The sequence below is a fragment of the Trichosurus vulpecula genome, chromosome 3 (genome assembly GCF_011100635.1).
Source record: "Trichosurus vulpecula isolate mTriVul1 chromosome 3, mTriVul1.pri, whole genome shotgun sequence".
In the NCBI taxonomy this organism is placed as follows: domain Eukaryota; kingdom Metazoa; phylum Chordata; class Mammalia; order Diprotodontia; family Phalangeridae; genus Trichosurus; species Trichosurus vulpecula.
Genome location: NC_050575.1, coordinates 49,397,749 through 49,421,705, shown reverse-complemented (window position 1 = coordinate 49,421,705; position 23,957 = coordinate 49,397,749). Strand labels below are relative to the sequence as shown.

Here is a 23,957-nt window from a genome sequence, read left to right as displayed (position 1 = left end):
ATTAAGCAATTCCAGTGAATGCCTATAGACTGGGTTCAATCCTGATAAAAAGTCTGAGCACAAAGATTTAAGATCAGGCTTTTCTTATCCTTCCTGGCTCATTAGACCTCCAACTTGAGTAGAGTTCTGGGGAAAATCTCTAAAATGAAGCTCTGTGATGGTTCATGTTTAGGACCTCCCAAAAAGGATTAACATGATCCCTTCTGGAAAGCAATTCATAGTAGTGAATATCAGATATAGGACAGATATTTACATCTTTCACCATAAAAGAAATGCTTATAACACCCAGACTAATAAGCTCATTGACAAATACTTAAAACATGTATAAGCGTTGAAAACTCCTATTATGCCTTAGTTAAACACTTAAACTTAAAACATTAAAACATGAAACACTTTGTCATACTGTTGAACAAGTATTTCACTTCCACCTTGAGTCTATATTGTCCAAGTAGTAACTTAGGAAAGTCAGGCGTATCTTGGGCTTTCTTCATTCTTTTATCTATGGTATGTTCCCTAGCGGTGGTCATTTTCCTCTGCAAGAAGTTGATGTAGAGATCAACTCCTGTTGGGAAAAAACCCACTTAAACCCAGGAGCTCTTGATCTCTCAAGTTCATGGGATTGCTGCCAAGCCTAGAAAAACCCAATTCAGAATTGATGTCTGGTCAACTGTGCACAAGAGAGAAAGATAAAGCAGAAGAGGCAACTAAGGGTGTGAGATTCAGTATCAGGCATGCAAACAATTACCACATCTGCCCAGGGAGTCAGAGAAAGGGCTAGAAAGAAGTGTCTCAATATGATTAATAGATGGGAAGAGTGAGTGAAAAGGTTGGAGTCACTCCTCAAAAATATTACTGAAGGGGCAGCTAGGTGGAGCAGTGAGTAGAGCACTGGCCCTGGAGTCAGGAGGACCTGAGTTCAAATGTGGCCTCAGCCACTTGACACACTTACTAGCTATGTGTCTTTGGGCAAGTCACTTAACCCCAATTGCCTTGCTTTCCCCCCTCCACAAAAAGGATTACTGAATGGGGAGCTCTTCTAGGATCAGTGGACAATTTCGATTCGAAGATCTTTCCCACCCATTAATGGGCCATGTGACCTGCTTAAGTCACAGGAATCCTAAGTTACATGGTTGGAGGAGATTCCTGACAGGAAAAGGATGTTGTGTCACAGAAAATGCTGAAAGACTGAGAGAGAGAGAGAGAGAGAGAGAGAGAAAGAGAATATGGCTGCTGGTGGCTGCTAGAGGCTGCCCTCGTGATTGTTAGAACTGCTGCACAGGCTGACTTAGCTGTACTGTGAGTTTGTTTTGGGAAGACCCCAGCAGGGGGTCTGAGAGGCTTTGGGATATTGAGATTCTATATTGTGATTTTCTGTATTGAATGTTTTGGGTTCCTTGCTGTTACGACGAAGAGGACTGACTGTGGGAGCTGAGCACTTGGTTATGGGATATGGTTCTCTGGTGTCTGAATAAATGGCTTACTTATTCTACCTTCTATGTGGAGAGTTTGGTATACTTTGCAATACGGAACTACATAGGCATTTTGACAATTATCACCTACATTGTTATTATTGTCTTACTGTTTCACCTCTGGTCCTTAGTAATGAGCCAGAGAAGTTGTATCTTCAGAAGTGGCCCACGGTGCAGGCTTATTCCCATGTGTGCTACAGAAGATGTGTCCCATGCAGAGAACATATATCACAGGAAGTGAACAGGACACAGCTCCTAGGGAAGTGCCCCAATTCAGTAGAAGGGGGAAGAGGATGGTGATTTCATATATCTATGTATGTGTAATCACCATCTCTTTCATATATATGTATGCATAAGTATGTACACATATATACATAGAACATACACATACATGTATATAATTAAACATATTAAAATAATTGAATAGGGTATTTCCCCAAGCAATTCTACATATGGTCAGAAAAAAGAGCTAAGGAGTGTTCATTCCTACATAATAATATCTTGTGATCCTATATTAGGGTAGTTGATTAAGGCCTCAAAGGCAGTAGTTATATTGGCTCTGAATTATGGAAGGTTTGAAAACTTACCTGTAGATATAACTGAGGGCTCATTTGAATGCATAACCACTCCACATCACCCTAAAATTTAAGAAAGCTTTTCTGCATCTGATGCAACCACAAAGGCAAAATTTCCATTTAGGAAATTCTTCCCTTCCTATTCTGGTTTCCCCAAATGAATGAAATATGTGTTTACCATTAGTTGAAATACATCTGCAAAGCTTTCACTTCCTTGGCAGTATTCCTGACATATTCCTGAAAGGGTTCCATCTTTATAAGATGAGAAATTTTGCCAAAGCCTTGTAGGCCTAGGCTATAAGCCAAGGGACCATCCCAAAAGCAAAGCTATGTGAATGAAAAGGCACAAACACTCTAAAATGATGCCCTAAAACAATGGGAAGTAAGATTCCATGACACAATTAAAATGCTAAGAATCTCAAAGCAGAAATTAAAAAGCAAGTACCAGAGAGAGCACCCAAGAAGGAATAAAAAAGCAGAGAAAGAATGATCAGACTGCATTGCCTTCATCTAAGCATGCTTCTTTCTTTATGTTGGTTTGTAACTACATGGACTCTGGAGCCATCATGCCTCCTGGGGAATTCAAATAAGCATGTAACAGGGGACTAAAGACACCAATACTTCATCCTGATCAGGATTATGGGTACTTCTAGTTATCCCTTATAAAATGAAACCAAGAGCACTTTAGTGTGTGTATTGTGCTATTTTTGTGCTAAAGGGAACATAGAATCATGCAATGATGCAGTTCTTGGAGGTAGAAGGGACTGTTCACTTGGCAAAGCTGCATATACTTGCCCATCACCTCATTATTACAAACACGACTCTTGCCATCCAAAAATGGAGTCCTAACTCTCAGTCCCACTGGGAGAGAGCAAGCATAAGTGAAGGACACACTTGTTGATTATTAAATAGATCTCCAGACAGGATATTATGGTCTGATATCTGCAGCTGGGATCACTCAACCATAGGGCTCCTGGGAGATTTACTTTGGAATAGACACTTAGGAACAACAGATAGGCCTTGTGTCTCATTTCACAACACCAGGGAAATGTGCCCAGTCTCCTCAAATCAGTACATCAGTGTCAACAGGCTTGTTCAACTCAACGAGAATTAGGAACATCGGGCAGGAGGTGGGGGGGAAGGTGGAGAAGTCCCTGGCATTTTGCCTTGAAAATACACATCTTGCCAAGGTGTCAGTTTGCAGGAGAGTGGGCTAATCACCGCTAGACCTCATGTGTGAGAGAGATCAAAGAAATCACCCTTTTAAAAGTAAAGGCTGCATACTCCCATTGTGTTCTATTACAAAATAGGAAAATGCTAGCGTTTCGCACAGTGACCAGGGAAATTCTTAGCAAAGTGTGTTATTTTAGCCAGAGAATAGATTAAATCAGTTAAAGCTGAAACAGAATGGAGAATTGAGGAAATTTTTTAAGTAATCTGAACTGGTTGTGCCAGTAATCTCATATTATAATCTAAGCAGGTTGTGCTTGGCACATGCCTATATTGTAAGCTGCCAGGGAGGCTGAGGCTAGCAGATCAATTAAGCTCAGGAACTCTGAGCTTCTGTAGGCTGTGCCAATGGAGTGTCCCCAATAGGTTTAGCATTAATAAAATGAGTCCATGGGAGGCAAGGTGGTTGTCTAAGAAGAGGCAAACCAACCTAGGCTTTGAAACAAAGTAGGTTGAAGCTTTCATTCCAATCAATAACAGGATCTGCTCCTGTATTTCCAGCTGGAATATAGGGAAACGGAATCATTTTTTTTTTAAAGAAAGTAATTTAGTGAATAAAATCCAGATTTCTACTTCAGCTATCTGTTTCAGGTAAAAGTGTACTTCTTTTTCTGAATTTAGCATTGTTTTTCTGGTTTCTTTGTCTGACTTGAGCATTATTTTTGTTCAATCAGTAAAAATTAAAATTTGGAATCCTTTGCCCGTGTTATTGAAATTTCAGTAAAAATAATTATTGAACATTTCAGAGAAAAGCAGATATAAAACTCCCCAAAACCTTTTTTTTAAAGTTTGACTGAATTTTTATAATCCAATTCAACTTTAAAATTTTTATTCTAGAATAGGAAGATTTTTTGTAAGATATACATATCTATGTTATATCTTCATTGAAGAGGAAAGTTTTAACCATTTCTCTGAAGAATTAAGGAAGGCTCATGTGAGAGTGGGAACTACAGCGAAACTTTATTTGGTAGCTATCAATATCCAAAGATAATAAATAATAAGCCACAAATGCTGTGTTATCTCAACAATTGTATTTTTATAACATTTTATCTTCATATAAAGCCTGAGACCACCTAATTAATTCAATTTTACAGAATCTAAAATGATGCTTTGCCATGTCATAGGTTGGTCAAGCTTAATCTCAACAAAAATTACAAAAAATTTACATTTATCTTTAGCACCCTCTCACCTCTGTTTCTGTCCCCTCTCACCTGCTGGCCCAACTCTGCCCCTAAGTACACTGTGTCCTAAGAGACTTGAGTTACCCTAAACTACCCGCTGCCATACTCTCACCCAGATTGACTCTCCAAACTAGTACTTCAACATTACCTCACATTCTCCTACGTCAAAACAGGGGTGCTGCTCTGAAATAGGTTTTAGGAGGAAAGTAATTTGATTCAACTAATTCTACATAAAGTACACCCACCAATTCTTTAATTCTTTCTGAAGTATATTCAGCATTACATGTGGAATTAAGAATTTTAGGCCATGTGAGAGATGTATTTCAGACCAAATGGGTGTATCTGATGTCCATTTAATTATATTATATAGGGGCGGAGCCAAGATGGCGGCTGGAAAGCAGGGACCAGCCTGAGCTCCCTGCCGAGCCCCTCCAAAAACCTATAAAAAATGGCTCTGAACCAATTCTAGAATGGCAGAACCCACAGAACAGCAGAGGGAAGCAGGGCTCCAGCCCAGGACATCCTGGATGGTCTCTGGGTGAGGTCTATCCTGCATGGAGCTGGGAGCTGGGAGCTGGGAATGGAGTGGAGCAGAGCCCAGCCTGAGCGGTGTGGACCAACAAGAGCAGCAACCGGGGAGAGCATGCCCTAGCACCCTGATTCAGTGAGCTGCGGCAGTTACGAGACTTCTCAACCCACAAACACCAAAGACTGCTGAGAAGGTTAGTGGGAAAAGCTGCGGAAGTGGAAGGAGTTCGCGGTTCAGCTTCCAGCCCCGGGGGCAGCGGAGGTGGGGCAGCTATGGCTGCTGCTGCTTCCGGCTCCAGGCCCACCTGGTGGGAGGAATTAAGTGGCGGATCAGAGCAGGGGTGCACAGCCTGCCGAAGATCTAAGCCCAGTTCGGGTTGGGGGTTCTTGGGGAAGGAGCAGTGCTGGTGTGGCAGAGCTGGCACCTCCCCCCCAAACATGGAACATAGAACTCTGTAATCTACAAGCAGTCGTACCCCACTGAAAAACTCAAGGGTCAAGTTAGTTGGCTGGAAATATGGCCAGGCAGCGAAAACTCACCGAGATTCAGTCTCAGACTCTCCATTCTTTCTTTGCTGACAAAGAAGACCAAAACATACAGACAGAAGAAATTAATAAAGTCAAAGAGCCTACAACAGAAACCTCCAAGAAAAACATGAACTGGTCCCAGGCCATGGAAGAGCTCAAAAAGGATTTGGAAAAGCAAGTTAGAGAAGTAGAGGAAAAATTGGGAAGAGAAATGAGAAGGATGTGAGAAAACCATGAAAAGCAAGTCAATGACTTGCTAAAGGAGACCCAAAAAATACTGAAAAATACACTGAAGAAAACAACACCTTAAAAAATAGACTAACTCAAATGGCAAAAGAGCTCCAAAAAGCCAATGAGGAGAAGAATGCCTTGAAAGGCAGAATTAGCCAAATGGAAAAGGAGGTCCAAAAGACCACTGAAGAAAATGCTACTTTAAAAATTAGATTGGAGCAAGTGGAAGCTAGTGACTTTATGAGAAATCAGGATATTATAAAACAGAACCAAAGGAATGAAAAAATGGAAGACAATGTCAAATATCTCATTGGAAAAACCACTGACCTGGAAAATAGATCCAGGAGAGATAATTTAAAAATTATTGGACTACCTGAAAGCCATGATCAAAAAAAGAGCCTAGATATCATCTTTCAAGAAATTATCAAGGAGAACTACCCTGATATTCTAGAGCCACGGGGCAAAATAGAAATTGAAAGAATCCACTGATCACCTCCTCAAATAGATCCCAAAAAGAAATCTCCTAGGAATATTGTCGCCAAATTCCAGAGCTCCCAGATCAAGGAGAAAATACTGCAAGCAGCCAGAAAGAAACAATTTGAGTATTGTGGAAACCCAATCAGAATAACCCAGGATCTGGCAGCTTCTACATTAAGAGATCGAAGGGCTTGGAATGCGATATTCCGGAGGTCAATGGAGCTAGGATTAAAACCTAGAATCACCTACCCAGCAAAACTGAGTATCATGCTCCAAGGCAAAATATGGATTTTCAATAAAATAGAGGACTTTCAAGCTTTCTCAGTGAAAAGACCAGAACTGAATAGAAAATTTGACTTTCAAACATAAGAATCAAGAGAAGCATGAAAAGGTAATCAAGAAACAGAAATTGCAAGGGACTTACTAAAGTTGAACTGTTTTGTTTACATTCCTACATGGAAAGAGGACGTGTATGATTCATGAGACCTCAGTATTAGGGTAGCTGAAGGGAATATGCATATATATATATATATGTTTATGTATATATATATAAGTGAATGTGTATGTATGTATATATCTATGTGTATATATATATATGTGTGACACAGGGTGAGTTGAAGATGAAGGGAAGATATCTAAAAGAAATAAAATGAAATTAAGGGATGAGAGAGCAACATACTGAGAGAGGGAGATAGGGAGAGATAGAATGGGGTGGATTATCTCGCATAAAGGTGGCAAGAGGAAGCAGTTCTGTGGGAGGAGGGGAGAGGGCAGGTGAGGGGGGAATGAGTGAACCTTGCTGTCATCAGATTTGGCCTGAGGAGGGAATACCATACATACTCAGTTGTGTATCTTACCCCATAAGAAAGAAGAGGGAGGAAGATAAAAAAAAATAAAAGGGGGGGATGATGGAGGGGAGGGCAGATGGGGGTGGAGGTAATCAAAAACAAACACTTTGGAAAGGGGACAGGGTCAAGGGAGAAAATTCAATAAAGCGGGATGGGTTGGGAAGGAGCAAAATGTAGTTAGTCTTTCACAACATGAGTATTGTGGAAGGGTTATACATAATGATACACATGTGGCCTAGGTTGAATTGCTCGACTTCTTAGGGAGGGTGGGTGGGAAGGGAAGAGGGGAGAGAATTTGGAACTCAAAGGTTTAAAATCAGATGTTCAAAAACAAAAAAAAATGTTTTTGCATGCAATTAAAAAATAAGATACACAGGCAATGGGGCGTAGAAATTTATCTTGCCCTACGAGAAAGAAAGGGAAAAGGGGATGAGAGGGGAGGGGGGTGATAGAGGGGAGGGCTGACTGGGGAACAGGGCAACCAGAATATACGCCATCTTGGAGTGGGGGGGGGAAGGGTAGAAATGGGGAGAAAATTTGTAATTCAAACTCTTCTGAAAATCAATGCTGAAAACTAAATATGTCAAATAAATTTAAATTAAAAAAAATTATATTATATAGGTATAAGAAGGGCCCTGGTGTTCACTCTTGCTGTTTCTACACTAAAAAAAAAACATTAGAAAGTGATAAATTCAGCCAATAAAGTAGATTTTTGTATGTCAACATATTGGATATTATATCCAACCTTTTCAGTAAATCTATTGCATCAGTTGGTTGTCTTCTTATCACATATAACATCCCATTTCTTCACTTGACTTCAAACAAGATTCTATATGTTACTTTACAAGTTGGTTATAAATAATAAAGTTAAAACTATAATTCAAGTTAATTCTAGAAACATATTTTGTGGACCCCTCAGCCAACTAAAATTCAGTCATAAGAATTATGTCCATAGGCAGTAAACAGGTATTTCCATGTTTAATGAAGAGCCTGGGATGAGAAGGGAAGGGATGTTGCTCTCTTCTCTATAACTCAGAAGACAGTGTGGTAGTGTCTGTTATTAGCTGAAAGGAGAAAAATATTCTAAATGTTCTAAAACTCTTAAGAATGATAGATTTTTAAGTGATTTTGATTTCCCAATAATAGAAATATTTTGAGGGGGCAGATATATTTGGAAATGAAAATAATAGTGTTTGACATTCAAAATATATAAACAGCTAACAGAAATATGAAAGACCAAAAGTCATTCTGAAGAGAGAAGTGGTTAAAGGATATGTTTTCAAAAGAAGTGCAAAATATTATCAATCATATGAAAGAAAGCTCCAAATTATCAATAAAATGAATCCAAATAAAAACAACCTCAATGTTTCACCTCATACCCAGTAAATTGGCAGAGATTACAAAAGATGGGAATAGTAAATGGTGCATTGGTCTATAAAAAGACATGTACACTAATTCATTGTTGGTGAAACTATGAATTCCTACAACCATTCTGGAAAGCAACCTGTAATTATGCAAATAAAGTCACTAAAATATCCATAGTCTTTGATCCAGAGAGTTCACTATGAGACATACCCCAAGGATGTCATTGAAACAAAGAAAGGTGGTACATATATCAAAATATTTACAATAGCCCTTTTTGTGGTAAAAACTAATTAATGAAGAAAAAGAAGAAGGAAAGGAGGAAGGAAGGAAGGAAAAAAGGTTGCAGTATTAGGAAGACCAAACTTGGCCACAAAAAAGAGAAATAAGAGACCTTTCTCTACTCATTTGATGAAGTAGTGGGGGGGCCCATGGATGTGTAACATTGCATGTGACATCAGATTTTTTTCAATGGCTTGGTGTCACTAATTTTTTTCTTTTCTATTTAAAAAATATTTTGTTATAAGGAATGCCTTTCTGGGAGTAGGAGGGAGGGAAGAAGAGAAGAATATAAAATAAAATATGGACTATGTGAAAACATAAGTTATTAATAAAAACTATTTTTAGGAAAGAAAATGAAAGTAATAATGACCTGCATTTATATATCACATAGCAGCTCAAAGGTGATTTCCTCATCACAGCTCTGAGAAAGGTAGCATAAACAGTATTTCCCTATTTTATAAATGAAAAAGCTGGGGTTCAGCAGTGAAGTGACTTACCCAAAGTCATAAAGCTAGTAAGGAGAAGAGTTTTGATTCACCGAGTCTTTAGACCCTGAATCCCTTTCTAGTATACTGCTTAATTCTGCATTTCTCTTGAGAGCAATAGAATTATAATTGCCCTCTCCATATGTATTGTAACCTTCTCAAGTTGTTGTTGTTGCTGTATTCACACAAAGAATAGGAACTAAAAGCAGCACCTAATTTTACCAGGTATCTCTGACTTTGCTGAGTAACCTTTACTAATAAGTTTCCCTCTTCTCATCATATTTCCATCTGAATGCTGGGACATATTTATTCTGTAGGTAACTTATACTACCTATTTATGAATAAGTAGGCTCCCTCATTAGAATGTAATCTTCTTGTGGGCAGGGACTGTTTTTGCTTTTTTTTTGTATCATCAACATTTAGCTTAGAGACTGGCACTTAATAAATGCCAGTTGATTGATTGGTGTAACCCATATTTATTTGATGTGCTGCCAACCATTCATATTCTTGACTTTCTGACTACCTGCACTTATGGAACATGAAAACCTTTTAGTAGTTTCCTCCATCCTCATTCCACATAAGCTAAGTGTATTTAGTCTCTGGAATTTTATTGTTTTCCTTGACTCAAAATGCTGAAGAGAAAAAATCAATGAGTTCTTAACATAATCAAGCCTTTTGTCGATAACTTTCCACTCACATCTTTCTCTGGGATTGCTCTTTGCTTCTTAATGTACTCCAGGACTGCATCTAAGATTTTCTTTCCCTTTCTTGTCTGATTATTATATAACTGATACTATGTTCCCTATTGTTGTTCATCTCTTCCTGGGTTTTATACATATGATGCAATTTCTTTAAATCAACTTTCAGCACTTGGCTGATAGAGAATGCTGAGCATTGAAGTAACAAAGTTTTACATATTATAACTGTGGCTTTACAGTTCAAATAGTTTGAGGTGAGTACCTGGAAAAACTAGTGAAAAGTGTGCTTCCATAATTTACTCAAAGAAATTAAGTTTTGTTGAAGACAAAAACTTTGAGCATATTCTACCATGCTACATTTTGGGGGAGAGGTTGGGGAAAACACTGATGCTGAGTGTGAATTCCAGAATATATACTTACAGCATTCATATAGCACCTTAAGGTTTGCAAAGCACTTTACAAATATATTATCTCATTTGCTTTTCACAACAACCTTAGGAAGTAGGTATTATTATTATTCTCATTTTACATGTGAATTAATTATGGCAGAGAAAGGTTAAGTGACTTAACTTGGGTCTCACAGCTAGCAAGTATACGAGGATAATTTGAACTCGAGAATTTCTAACCCCAGGTCTAGCACTCTATTTGTTATACCACTTATGTAGCTTCCTATTATTATAGTGTGTTTAAATTTTAACTTTTATTTTGTAACATTTTTATGAAGATATTTATAGGCTGAGTGGTATATGCAGTCGTATATAGTAATTTCCTGAAAGATGGTATCTAGGCTCTTTTTTTGATCATGGCTTTCAGGTAGTCCAATAATTTTTAAATTATCTCTCCTGGATCTATTTTCCAGGTCAGTGGTTTTTCCAAGGAGATATTTCATGTTGTCTTCCATTTTTTCATTCCTCTGGTTCTGTTTTATAATATCCTGATTTCTCATAAAGTCACTAGCTTCCACTTGCTCCAATCTAATTTTTAAAGTAGTATTTTCTTCAGTGGTCTTTTGGACCTCCTTTTCCATTTGGCTAATTCTGCCTTTCAAGGCATTCTTCTCCTCATTGGCTTTTTGGAGCTCTTTTGCCATTTGAGTTAGTCTATTTTTTAAGGTGTTGTTTTCTTCAGTGTATTTTTCAGTATTTTTTTGGGTCTCCTTTAGCAAGTCATTGACTTGTTTTTCATGGTTTTCTCGTATCCTTCTTATTTCTCTTCCCAATTTTTCCTCTACTTCTCTAACTTGCTTTTCCAAATCCTTTTTGAGTTCTTCTATGGCCTGGGGCCAGTTCATGTTTTTCTTGGAGGCTTTGGTTGTAGGCTCTATGACTTTGTTGTCTTCTTTAGGCTGTATGTTTTGGTCTTCTTTGTCACCAAAGAAAGAATCCAAAGTCTGAGACTGAATCTGGGCGCGTTTTCGCTGCCTGGCCATATTCCCAACCAACTAACTTGACTCTTGAGTTTTTCAGTGGGGTATGACTGCTTGTAGATTACAGAGTTCTATGTTCTACGTTTGGAGGGGAGGTGCCAGCTCTGTCAGAGCCGCACTCCTCCTTCCCCAAGGACCCCCAGTCCAGGCTGGGCTCAGATCTTCGGCAGGCTGTGCACCCCTGCTGTGATCCGCCACTTAATTCCTCCCACCAGGTGGGCCTGGAGCCGGAAGTAACAACAGCTGTAGCTGCCCCACCTCCGCTGCCCCCGGGGCTGGAAGCCGAACCCGGAACTCCTTCCACTCCCGCAGCCTTTCCCACTAACCTTCTCCGCAGTCTTTGGTGTTTGTGGGTCGAGGGGTCTGGTAACTGCCGCAGCTCACATATTCAGGGCGCTAGGGCCCCCTCCGCCCGGCTTCTGGTCTGGATCGTCCACGCCGCTCAGGCTGGGCTCTGCTCCACTCCGTTCCCAGCTCCCAGCTCCAGCTCCAGCTCCGTGTGGAATAGAGCTCACCCAGAGACCATCCGGGCTGTCCTGGGCTGGAGCCCTGCTTCCCTCTGCTGTTCTTTGGGTTCTGCCGTTCTAGAATTGGTTCAGAGCCATTTTTATAGGTTTTTGGAGGGACTCGGGTACGGAGCTCACTGTAGTCCGTGCTTACCAGCCGCCATCTTGGCTCCGCCCCCTATAGTAAGTAGCTCACATAGTTTAGAAGAAAGGCTGTTGACTATAAAGCTAGGTTTGATTCCCAGCTCTGCGACTTAATACATTTGTAATTGTTGGCAAATGACTTACTTTCCCTTAACCTCAGTTTCCTCATCTTAAAAAATGAGGGTTACAGTAGATGATGTTATCTTGTTCTGACTTTTATGATCCTATACAATGCCTAAAATATGGCTGAAAATAACCAATATTTATATATATGATAGAAACAACATTACAAATATACCATAATTGGAAAGAACAGTAAATGGATCCAGCAAGAAGCTAAATTTGAGAGGGAAAGTGTATGAGATAAGACACAGGAAGTCAATATCATGAACAATCAACTTGTTGACTCATTCACTGTATATAAATAATTCTCAGTTCTGCTGTTATAAATGAAAGAGCCATTTTTTACTAAATCAGTTAGATTGATGAGCTTTAGTAACATGTAAATTTAGCACAAATGTGTGTATACACATATACACAATATATTACATGTATATTTTGTAATCCCAAATGAAATGATCTGTGTGATTATGCAGAGTAAAGGCAAGATGGGAATGCAAGCACTTGATATAAGTGCACCAAGACTTTGAAACATAAGCTTTTGGAAAGAAGTTGATCATTGTGATATTTTCAGTTTCACATAAAACTTTGGTTGTACTGCATCCAAACAATGATTTATTGTTGTTGTACAGTTATATCAAACTCGCCATGACTCCATTTGAGTTTTCTTGGCCAAGATATTGGATACTGGTTTTTTTTTTTGCTGTAGCATTCTTATATTTAATAAATTTTAAGTGTTTTGTGTGAAAACAATTCAGATCTACCTTGTATTCACTTGTAAAAATAATATATTTAATGAGGTTTAACTTTATTTCCATTTTAATAAAGAAGTTTAACATATTTATGTCTCGGTGGAATCTCTTTCCAGCAGCTCTCTACTAACAAACCTTTTGATAGAGATAAACACACTGCAATGGTGTAAGAGTGGACATTTATTATAACTAATGCATGTGATAAGACAATGATCACAGCCTAAATATTGGTCACAATAGCAAAGCTTAATCCAGCCAAGCACATACAAACAAGTGAAAGTGTAAACTTTGAAGACATGTTAAATACATGTGAAAATCGTATTGAAACTGAATTGTAACAGCTTTAAAAAATAAACCCCCCATTGCCATTTTACCTCATCCATAGATACTGGTTTGCCATTTCCTTCTCCAGCTTATTTTATAGATGATGAAATTGAGGTAAAAAAAGTTAAGAGATTTACCCAGGGTCACACAACTAATAAGTGTCTGAGGCCAGATATGAACTCGTGAAGATGAGTCTTCCTGACTCCAAGCATTGAACACTATCCACTGAGCCATCTAGCTGTCTGCTATCCAAAACCATGAGAACCTGCCTTTATTTCTAGGATTCTCTGATTTTCACACCTTAAGATTTACAAAAAATAGCATACTTCTCTGTGCCCCCATGACACCAAAATCCCAACACATTGATACTTCACTGAATCCATGATCTCGTCAGTGTGGATAGTCAGCCCCTCCTTCAATACATATTTGAAGCCTCTCACACCTTTTTGTCCATGTTCTTCCATATATTCCCCACAGGGAATTCATAAAGTCCTAATCTGATGCCTAATCATAGCATGAAAGTAGCCATGGGTCCTCAAAATTTACAAAACTCTGGCAGGTTCTACCAAGTCAGAAAGTCTTCCATGGTGGAACCAGAGACTGACTGAGTCTTCTCTCTAAGGATCAGTCTATACATAGAGGTTCATCACCAGTAGTTAGGCTACTAGGCAATAAATTATTTACTTATGGCAGCCTGTGCCACTAAAATTTATACTTACTATAAAAGAAAATTTAAAAACATAGTCAGTTATTTGAAATTTTTGTCTACATAATGCTAAGTATATATCACTGACAGGATTTTTCATTTTTTAAATGAGTGACTGTCATCTCATGTAGAAATAGGCACTAAAATAATAATTTTTATCCATGCCTAGGATTTCATTGATGTACATAATTCTTGGAAAGAGAACTCCCCCACACCAATACAGATATGCAACTGTTGTGGAAACCATCATTCTAGAGAGTTACCTGGAGTATCGAGAGGTTAAGTAATTTATCAGTCACATAGCAGACGTTAAAAGTGGGACTGGGACCTAGTCCTTCCAGAATGACGCCATTTCTCTATCCACAATTCCGTGCCACCTCTTAAAGTCAAACCTCACCAACATACTAGATTTTACACATGAGTTGTGACACATCACCTTTGAATGAACCAGAGAAGAAAAGTGAGATCAGCAAGTAACTACTGAAGAAAGTAAACAATGACCATGTGAATTACATGCATGTGCTGTCTATAGAGAGCTTACTTCAGTCATTCCCCCAATTTGCCCTAAGCCACTTACAGAAATATGTAGCCCATGTCAATTAGTAGCAAACACAAGCAATACATCATAACAAAAAAGAAAAAAATACCTCATTGAAATAGTGCTTTACATTTTACAAAGTGCTTTCCTCATAATATTCAAGAGGTAGGTAGCAGAAATATTATTTTCATTTTGTAGATGAGAAGCTGAGGTTCAGAGAAAATTATTAACTTGCCCAAGATCCCAAACTAGTAAATGTTGAAGCTAACATTCAAAACCAGGTTTCACTTGATTCTGGGTCCAGCACTCTTCCCACAACACAATACTGCTTCTCCTGAATGATGAAACAGATCTCGCAGTCAGCTGTGGAGTGGTGCTATGTATGTATGTACCTATGTGTGTGTGTAGATAGATATAGATATGTGTATGTATGTATATACATATCATTATCTATAACTTGTCTTCTGTGAAGAAAAGGTGAATACACACTTATGTACTATGCACTCCCTTTACAAATATCATCTCATTTGATCCTCACAATACTGTGAGGTAGGTACTATTACTATCCCCATCTTACAGTAGAGCCAACTGAGGCAGGGAGAAGTTAAGTGATCTGCCCAAAGTCCCAAAGGTAGTAAAAGCTGTCTTATCACTCATTTCTCAAATGAGATTGGTATACCTGTGTGGACAAATGACACCTGGGTATTAAAGGAATACAAGAAAATTTCTTATTGTCCCAATTCTAGACTGTAAAGATTTTCCATTAAACATTTATTTCTCTCTTCAGCTTCTATAGCTATTATCATCTTATGTTTTATACCAGTCTAACAACAATGTTTCTGAAATCATCCTTCTCTTAACCTCCATTACTCCTTTCCTCAACTCTCTTTGTTCCATCTTAATCCTTCAGAAATTAACTAAATGGAAAAATATATTTCTAATTTCCTTGGTAAAAAGAAAAGCTAATGACATTAAGTGATTCTGTACCTGACATTTTACCATTATAACTGGTTAATTTTTCTCTTTAAAATTGACTTAGATTATATTTTGATGACGTTTCCCATAAATTTTACATGATAATTCACTAGCTTTGTCATGTTTTTCACACCTTCAGAAATTGGATTCCACTCAAGTGGAAGTATTTTTCCTTAAATTAAATTAGATTAGGGACATAGTATTCTAAGTTATGACTCATGTGAACAATACTTTTAGTAGTTTAGAAGATTCAACATCATCTTGCAAGTTTCATTTGACACTTAGAGATTAACTTTCAGTTCACAGAGGAGGAAAAATTCTTACTTTATCTCTTACTTGATTTTCCTGGACATCTGGATTTATACCTTGTCATGCAATGAAAACAGGGAGCAGAACATCAGAATTGCTATGACAATGTCTTCCATGACTCTTCTCTGCATGTCTAGCTAGCTAAGTAGCAAGGGGTGACCATGAGAGACATTTGTCTGATTTCATTCTTACTGAGTTCACAGTTAGGTGCTTCAAAATTTTTATATTTTTGGATACATTTGACCTATGAAGAAATTGAAAACTTATGCCAAGTGACTGAATTCTATTTTAATAGACTTTGAATGGCTGAGCACTATCCAACAAAACCCTCCTTATTTATATCTATCTCTCACCTTTTCTCCCTCATAAAGAATGCCAATTTTTTTCAAATGATCAGATCCTTATTGTTGCAATCTTTCTAAAAATACAAGAATTCACCAACTTAATTGGTAGCTTCCATGAATGCATAAGAAATATTTTACAACTACTAAATATAATGTAGGAGGCAGCAGGGTACAATGGAAAAGACACTGGATTTGGAATCAAAGGCCCTGGGTTCAAATCCCACATCTCTCTCTGATACTGATGTGATCTTGAGCAAGTCACATTCTCTCAGTTTCTCAGTTTTCTCATCTGTTAAACTAAGGGGGTTGGACTAGATGATCCTACATACTTTGGCATGCAATCCAAGGAAATCTGCTTTACCCAGCAGATTTCATGAAAAACATAAGATAAAACATTTGTTCATCTTTCAGCATTTTGCATAAAATGCTATTATTTTAACTAATTATTGAAAAGATTTAAAAACTACTAAAAGAAGATTTTCACTCAAAATTTACTTTTGCACTTCTTCTTGTAATACACCAGATATCATGTGATTTTTAAAATGCTCTTTTGATCTTGTTTAAGTCCATGACTGGATAAAGAATTCCCTCCAGAAACTATCAAAATGCATATTGAATTGCATCCTCATTCACTTTTCTAAGTGCTTACATAAAAATTCTTGGGAAATGGCCCTATCGGTTTGTTAAGATTCACCTCAAATTCTCACCTCCTCCTTGAAGACATCTCTGATAATCCCAGACAACATTTATCTTGATTCTTCTCAATCTGCTGGAACATATATTTGCCTTTATCATACACTGTAGTATCTTATTAAATTCCACTTCAGGAATATGCATGTATATATGTTTATGTATATATATGTATATGTGAGTGTGTATGTATGTATATATGTATGTGTATATATATATATGTATATATATATATAGAGAGAGAGAGCGGGCACAGGGTGAGTTGAAGATGAATAAGGGATGAGAGAGGAATATATTGAGAGAGGGAGATAGGGAGAGATAGAATGGGATAAATTATCTTGCATAAAAGTGTCAAGAAAAAGCAGTTCTGTAGGAAGAGAAGAGAAGGCAGGTGAGGGGGAATGAGTGAATCTTGCCCTCATCAGATTTGACCTGAAGAGGGAATACCATACATACTCAATTGGGTATCTTACTCCACAGGAAAGAAGGAGGAAGAAGATAAAAAAAGGGGGGGGGGATGATAGAAGGGAGGGCAGATGGGGGTGGAGGTAATCAAAAACAAACACTTTCGAAAAGGGACAGGGTCAAGGGAGAAAATTCAATAAAGGGGGATAGGTTAGGAAGAAGCAAAATATAGTTACTCTTTCACAATATGAGTGTTGTGGAAGGGTTGTACATAATGATACGCATGTGGCCCATGTTGAATTGCTTGACTTCTTAGGGAGGGTGGATGGGAAGGGAAGAGGGGAGAGAATTTGGAACTCAAAATTTTAAAAACAGATGTTCAAAAACAAAAACAAAAAAGTTTTTGCATGCAACTAGAAAATAAGATACACAGGCAATGGGGCATAGAAATTTATCTTGTCCTACAAGAAAGGAAGGGAAAAGGGGATGGGAGGGGAGTGGGGTGACAGAAGGGAGGGCTGACTGGGGAACAGGGCAACCAGAATATACGCCATCTTGGAGTGGGGGGGGGAGGGTAGAAATGGGGAGAAAATTTGTAATTCAAACTCCTGTGAAAATTAATGCTGAAAACTAAATATAGTAAATAAAAAAAAGAAAAAAAAAGAAACAGTTTCTACTCTCAAAGATCTTGTGTTCTAGTGCAGAAGACCACATGTAAATAGAAAATACAGTATATACATGTGTGTATAAATATACATATACATAGATTATATATGAAAAGAATAAATAAAAAAAATTCCACTTCACATCTATTGCTTCACTATATTTCTTGGATGAGAAGTAGCATGATTGGTGATTTGCCTTGAAGTCAGGAAGAATTGGGTTCTTCCTATTATCTGCATCATACTAGTTATATGATAGTGGGCAGGCAAGCCAACCTCTTATTGCTTCAGGAAACTCACTAAAAAAATAAAACTATTACTTGGAGATGAATTGCTTTTAGGCATCAGTGAAGGGAGTTTCCATACTAAGAATTCTCTAGATGGGTAAGTCATGGGTCCAAATAAAAAAAGAAATTACTTACAGATACTAGACTTATTTCCCTAACAAGATTATAAGTGCTTTGAGGCCAGAGACCATGCCTTCTACTCCCTTTCCGTTCCCCCAGTTTCTAGAACACTAATAATTATGTAGTATGTGGGTATCTGTTGAAGTTACAGCTACTGAATTAATTGTTACTGGCCATTCAACTCAGTTACTGGACAACTGCCTGAGGTTGAATTTTAGAAGATGAGAAGCCTGACAGAGAGTTGATAAACTCCGACTACAAAAAAAGACATTTTTTTGTGGACATCGAAAATAGGGCAATTTGTTTTGCTTGACTTTGTAATGGGGGTTTTGTTTTTCTTTCTCAGTTTGGAAAGGAAGAGGGGAAAGAGAGGGAGGACTTTCACTGAAAAAAAAAAACCCAAAATTTAATTAAAAGGAAAAAAATAAATCAGGAATCCTCTCTTCCTTCATATTTGTCCATAACTAGTTTCTTAGAATTACAAAATCTTAAAGCTGGATTGGAGGTATCTAGTCCAACCTCTTTCTTAATATCAGACAAGAGAACCCAAAAACATGGGAATCATTTCTTTATAGCACAGGCTTACCATAGCATTGTCATGTGCATGATCCCCTTTTCTGTTTCCAATCTGAATACAGGATACTGGCAAATTCAATCCAACCCCACTGACAAGATTCCTCAGGTCTGCTGTGCTGTATTCTCCACGCAGCATTAAATTGTTATTGCTAGAACCAAACCCCAGAGAGGCCTGGTAAGAGGTAGGTTCGAGAAAGCCTTCCCACTGCAGTGACGACGATGGTGGCAGCCGTCAGGCCAGGGTTCTGAGGCTTCTTCTTTCGACGTTGGTACGACTCTGGGGAGCAATAGCGTGCAGGGCAACAGCTCTGAGACCCACGAGCTCGGTACTGGTTCCACTTGATGCAAATGAAGAAAGCTAAACACGCCAGAAACAGAAAGGAAATGCAAGCAAGGGCTATTACTAAATACAAATTAGGGGCCGAAAGCTGTCCACGTGTTTCCCGCCCATCCCTAAAGTCAGGCATGACCTGTGGGGGAGAGTCTACCAACAGTACGCCCAAAGTGACCGAGGAGGAGAGTGGAGGATCCCCATGGTCCTGAACCACGATTACCACCTTCTGCTTTACTGCATCTGCTGGCAGAATGGGGCGCAGGGTCCGGAGCTCTCCTGTGTTAGAGGAGACCGCAAACAGGCTCAGGTCCGAAGCCTGCAGGACATGGTAGGAAAGCCAAGCGTTTGGCCCACTGTCTGCATCTTTGGCTACTACCTTGGTGATCAAGTGCCCTGTTTTGGCCTGGCGGGGCACAGTTTCTACTGGGACTGAGACGTTTCTGATCACAGGATATAGGATGACTGGGGGGTTGTCATTCCTGTCCACGATGAACACGCTGACCGTCACCTCTGTGCTTCTGGCAGGAATACCGCCATCCAGGGCTTCCACCACGAAGTGAAATGCCTTGAGCTGCTCGAAGTCAAAGGATGTTTTGGCAGTGATGGCTCCACTCGTCGACTCCACTTCTACCAGGCTGGAGGCCAGTGGCCTGTCTGAGTGAAGACTCCGCAGCAGGTAGGTCACAAGGCCATTCTGGCTCAGGTCCGGATCCTGGGCGAACACTCGGCCCAGTGAGGCCCCAACGCCGTTGTTCTCCGCTACGAAGAACTCCTGCTGGGGCAAAGGAAAGCTTGGCGCGTGGTCATTCACATCCTCAACGAGAACGGTCACACTCCTGCGCGTGCTTAGCGGGGGAGAGCCGCCGTCGGAAGCGATGATCATGACCTGGTACTCGCTGGTCTGCTCCCGGTCTAAAGGCCCATCAGTCAACAGACTGTAGTAGTTGTCGAAGGATGGTTGTAGCTGGAAGGGGCCGCTGCTTTGGATGGTGCAGGTCACCCTTGCATTTGGACCTCGATCTTCGTCTCGTACACTCAGTAGAGCGATCACAGTGCCCGGAGGCGCGTCTTCCGACACTGGACTGGAGAGTGAAGTGATGCTCACCTCTGGGGCGTGGTCGTTCACGTCGGTCACTTCCACTAGCAGCTTGGCTGTGCTGGCTAAGCTAAACGCTCCCTCGTCTCTTGCCTCGATGAATATCTCCAGCAGCGTGTCTGGGGGCCCAAGCGGCGCCACCACAGTCACCTCCCCGCTGTGGGAATGCACTCGAAACTGGTGCCGCAGCTCTGCTGGAGTGCTGTTGCTGAACGTGTACCGGACCTCCCCGTTGGTACCCTCATCAGGGTCCGAGGCTTCCACTCGGATCAGAACAGTACCGTTGGGCGCTGTCTCTGGGACACTGGCCCGGTACACTGAGCGCTGAAACTCGGGTGCGTTGTCGTTGGTGTCCACAACGGTGACTGTGACCTGGACAGACCCGGAACGACCCGGCTGACCCCCGTCCCAAGCGGTCAGCACCAGCCTGTGGGTGGCACACATCTCACGATCCAATGATTTAACCAGCACCAACTCTGGATACTCGCTGCCATCAGTCCGGCTCCCCAGCTCCAGGCGGAAGTGTTCGCTTGGACTCAGCGAATAGCTCAGTTGCCCGTTGATTCCTTCATCTGCGTCCTGGGCGTTGGGAAGTGTGAAGCGGGCTCCTGGCGGTAGGAACTCTGCGAGGTGAAACCGCACCTCGCCTTCGGGGAAGCGAGGAGGGTTGTCATTGAGATCCAGAATTCGGACGCTCATCTTGTGAAGCTCCAATGGGTCTTTGAGCACTAGCTCATAGTTGAGAATGCAAGTAGCCTTGGCCCCGCAGAGCCGCTCGCGGTCCGCCGGATCCCGGACAAACAGGCTGCCGCTGCCCGGCTCCATCCCGAAATACGTCTCACCGCCGTTGCTAGAAAGGAAGCGAAATTTCCGGAAAATAAGTGTACCTACTGCCAGCCCTAAGTCGGCGGCGACGTTCGCCACAGCCATGCTGCGCTCAGTCTCCTCGAACACGGAGTATTCCAGCTGTCCTGCGCTGCCGGTTCTAGCCCACAGGCAGAGAACCACCACCCAGCCCAGCATCCTGCCTCTCTGGCTCATTCCTTAGAGCGCAGAGACACTGGGCTCCAGATGAGCTCACCCGGCACTGGAGAAAGAGCCTCAGCCGACCCTAGTGCTGGCAAAATGTACGAAATGGGCTAATGTTCGTCTTCCTTCTCCCTACTGGAATCTACATACACTAGGTTAGCCGGCTCAGAGCTAGCCCTAAATGTGGCTCATCTGCCGTCTGGGAAAAAAGCCGGGCAAGGCAGGAGGGAAGCAGCGCCGCCTAGGGATCTCAGGGGCAGACACACAGATAATGCTAAAAGGCTGACCAGAACTTTAGCTGAAGATTTAGGTCCACCACAATCAAGAAAGAAACACCTTTCTGGGAAAAGTAAAAACACTGCGAAGCCCATGTTGTGTCCTACGCCCGCCTAGGCAAGCGGACAGCCACAGACTTTGCCTATTGTCTACTTCTTTCTCACTGAAGAAGCTTTGTTGTAGTACTCTTGCAGTCGGAAGACAATGAATTCTGCTTCTGGCTCTGACATTTATTACCTATGCAACGACAGGTACTTTAACATCACACTAAATCTCAGCTTCCCTCTCAGTAAAATGGGGATAGCAATACTTGCCTATTTACCTTACAGATTGTGAGGAGAGTGCTTAAGCCCAAATGTATGTGAGGCATCATTACAAGTGGCCAAGACGTCTTGGTTTTGTCTCCCTTTTCATACGGTTTAGGAGGGGAAAGCACCTTGGTCAGTGTTTAGGAAACACTGGACTCCTTAGCATCCATTAGGAACAAAGCAGCTGAATCTGGGAAGACTCCTAAGCTGGGGGGCTACATCCTCCTTCCTTACTTTGAGGAGCCTGGAACCCTGAGATAATTTTAAAATTCTGCTGAGAATTTCCCAGAAGTTGGAGAAGAAATTCAAGGAAGTGTGTGGAATATGAAAGAAATTCCCTGCTCCCAAGCTATTCCCCAGAAATTCCCAAGCTCCCAATGGCCATTGGGTCCTGGGAATGCTTATTTTCCTTACTGGGAGTGTCTGTTTCCTATGATATGCAGCAAAAACAAAAGATGCAGTGGAAGGAGAGTCCCTGCCCAAGACTCTCTTTCAAACACAGGTCTCTTTCAGAGATAGGTCTTATCCAAGACCTATTAGGAAGGTGACTGACTCAATTATTATACATGAGGTTCCATTCTCTGCTAAATATCAGCCTCTTCTTTATTAAGGCCATCCAGGAAAAAAATTTCGCTGGAAAGTTTTAAGCACTTTTTAGATGGGAAATGAGTTCTTAAGGGATACCAGAACAAGGGCACCAGAATTCAACAGTAGATTCTGTGTGAAAGGGTGAATGCAATGGCTCAAGAAGCTACCCTGGATAGGGCATTGTGAGGTCAGGAAGAAGAAATGAACCAAAAGCCTTTTCCCTAATTTAGGTGAAAGTTGGATGACACAGTAGAAAGCATGCAGGACCTGAAGTCAGAAAGACAGTAGTTCAGACACAATAGCTGTGTGACCCTAGGCAAATCATTTAATCTCTTCCTACTTCAGTTTCTTTATAAAATGAGGATAATAATAGCACCTACCTTTCAGGGTTTTGTGAGTATCAGATGAGATGATATTTTATAGCACTTTGCGAATCTTAAAGCCTATATAAATGCTAGTTGTTATTATTGTTAATCTTGACTCAGCTCTCTGCTAAAGGAAGTCAGAAAGTCAATGAGAAGCTGAAACTGACCTATTCCATGAGAAAATCACTATGTTAAAAAATAATCTCTGACCTTCTCCTCAAAATCCAGACTCTGTGCACCTCAAAGTGTCTCTGCCAAAAAAAAAATTGTCACTGAGAAACAGACAAAGCATCAGAGATGCTCCACCTTCTCTACCCCTAAGGTATGTAAAGATAGACTCGTCCCAAGAATCCAAGATGATGACACCCTTCTTTTTTTTTTTCAGAAGGGAACACAATCAGAGCAGTTGCTACTATTGTGTTATATTTAATATATACTTAAAAATTACATAACAGAAGTTCACTTTCATTTACAATCACCTCTTCTGTTCTTTGTACACCAAAATGTTCATGTTTAAGTTCATATTTTAAAGTTAAAGGAAGTAGCTCAGTTTATGTGAGAAAACACTGGAAAAAGGTAGGAACCAAGATTGTAGAGGGCTTTTGAATTTATTTAGAAGGCAAGTCATTAAAGGTTTTCCAACAGGATTGTCACGATTCTATGATGTCAGATGACACCCTTCTTAAATGAAAATTTCTTTAGTTCTGGAACATCTAAGTGTGACAGTGGCTCATGGTCTAGGTTCGCAATACACATTCCTTGTTAGGATGAAATGCAGTCACTGAAACAATACCAGAAACTGCAGCTGAGGCTGAAGCTGGCACACTGTTTCCTAAAGCCAGGTTAAAGTCTCCTGAAGCCAGTTCAGTAAAAAGTACCCCTTTCCCAAGTTTATCCTTGAGAATTAGAGAAGTTGGAAGATACTTGAAGACCTACACAGAATAAAGGAAACACTATTTTAGCCCACCACAGTCTCATTCAGGCTATCTAGAATAAAGGAGGAAGGGTGCCTTACTTCAACAAACATTCCTAATATGTGGAAGACATTGTGGTAAATGCTAGGTACAAAGATGAAAAAAAAAACACTTCCCTTGAGGAATTTATAATAAAATAGAATGGAATAAAACATGTGTACCAATAAGTATTTTAAGGCAAAATATTTTATAGACAAAGGAGAGACCCA

General features: G+C 40.3%; 2 protein-coding genes across 2 annotated transcripts in view; both read right to left on the bottom strand.

The window, feature by feature from the left end:
• The window catches only part of LOC118843072 (protocadherin alpha-C2-like), a 164,329-nt gene that overhangs the window by 99,045 nt on the left and 41,327 nt on the right, over positions 1-23,957 (bottom strand). The window lies entirely within an intron of this gene.
• PCDHAC1 (protocadherin alpha subfamily C, 1) lies at positions 18,735-21,231 on the bottom strand. The gene is given in 2 exon segments (XM_036748548.1): positions 18,735-18,956; positions 18,958-21,231. Coding segments are annotated over 2 exon segments (2,496 nt in total).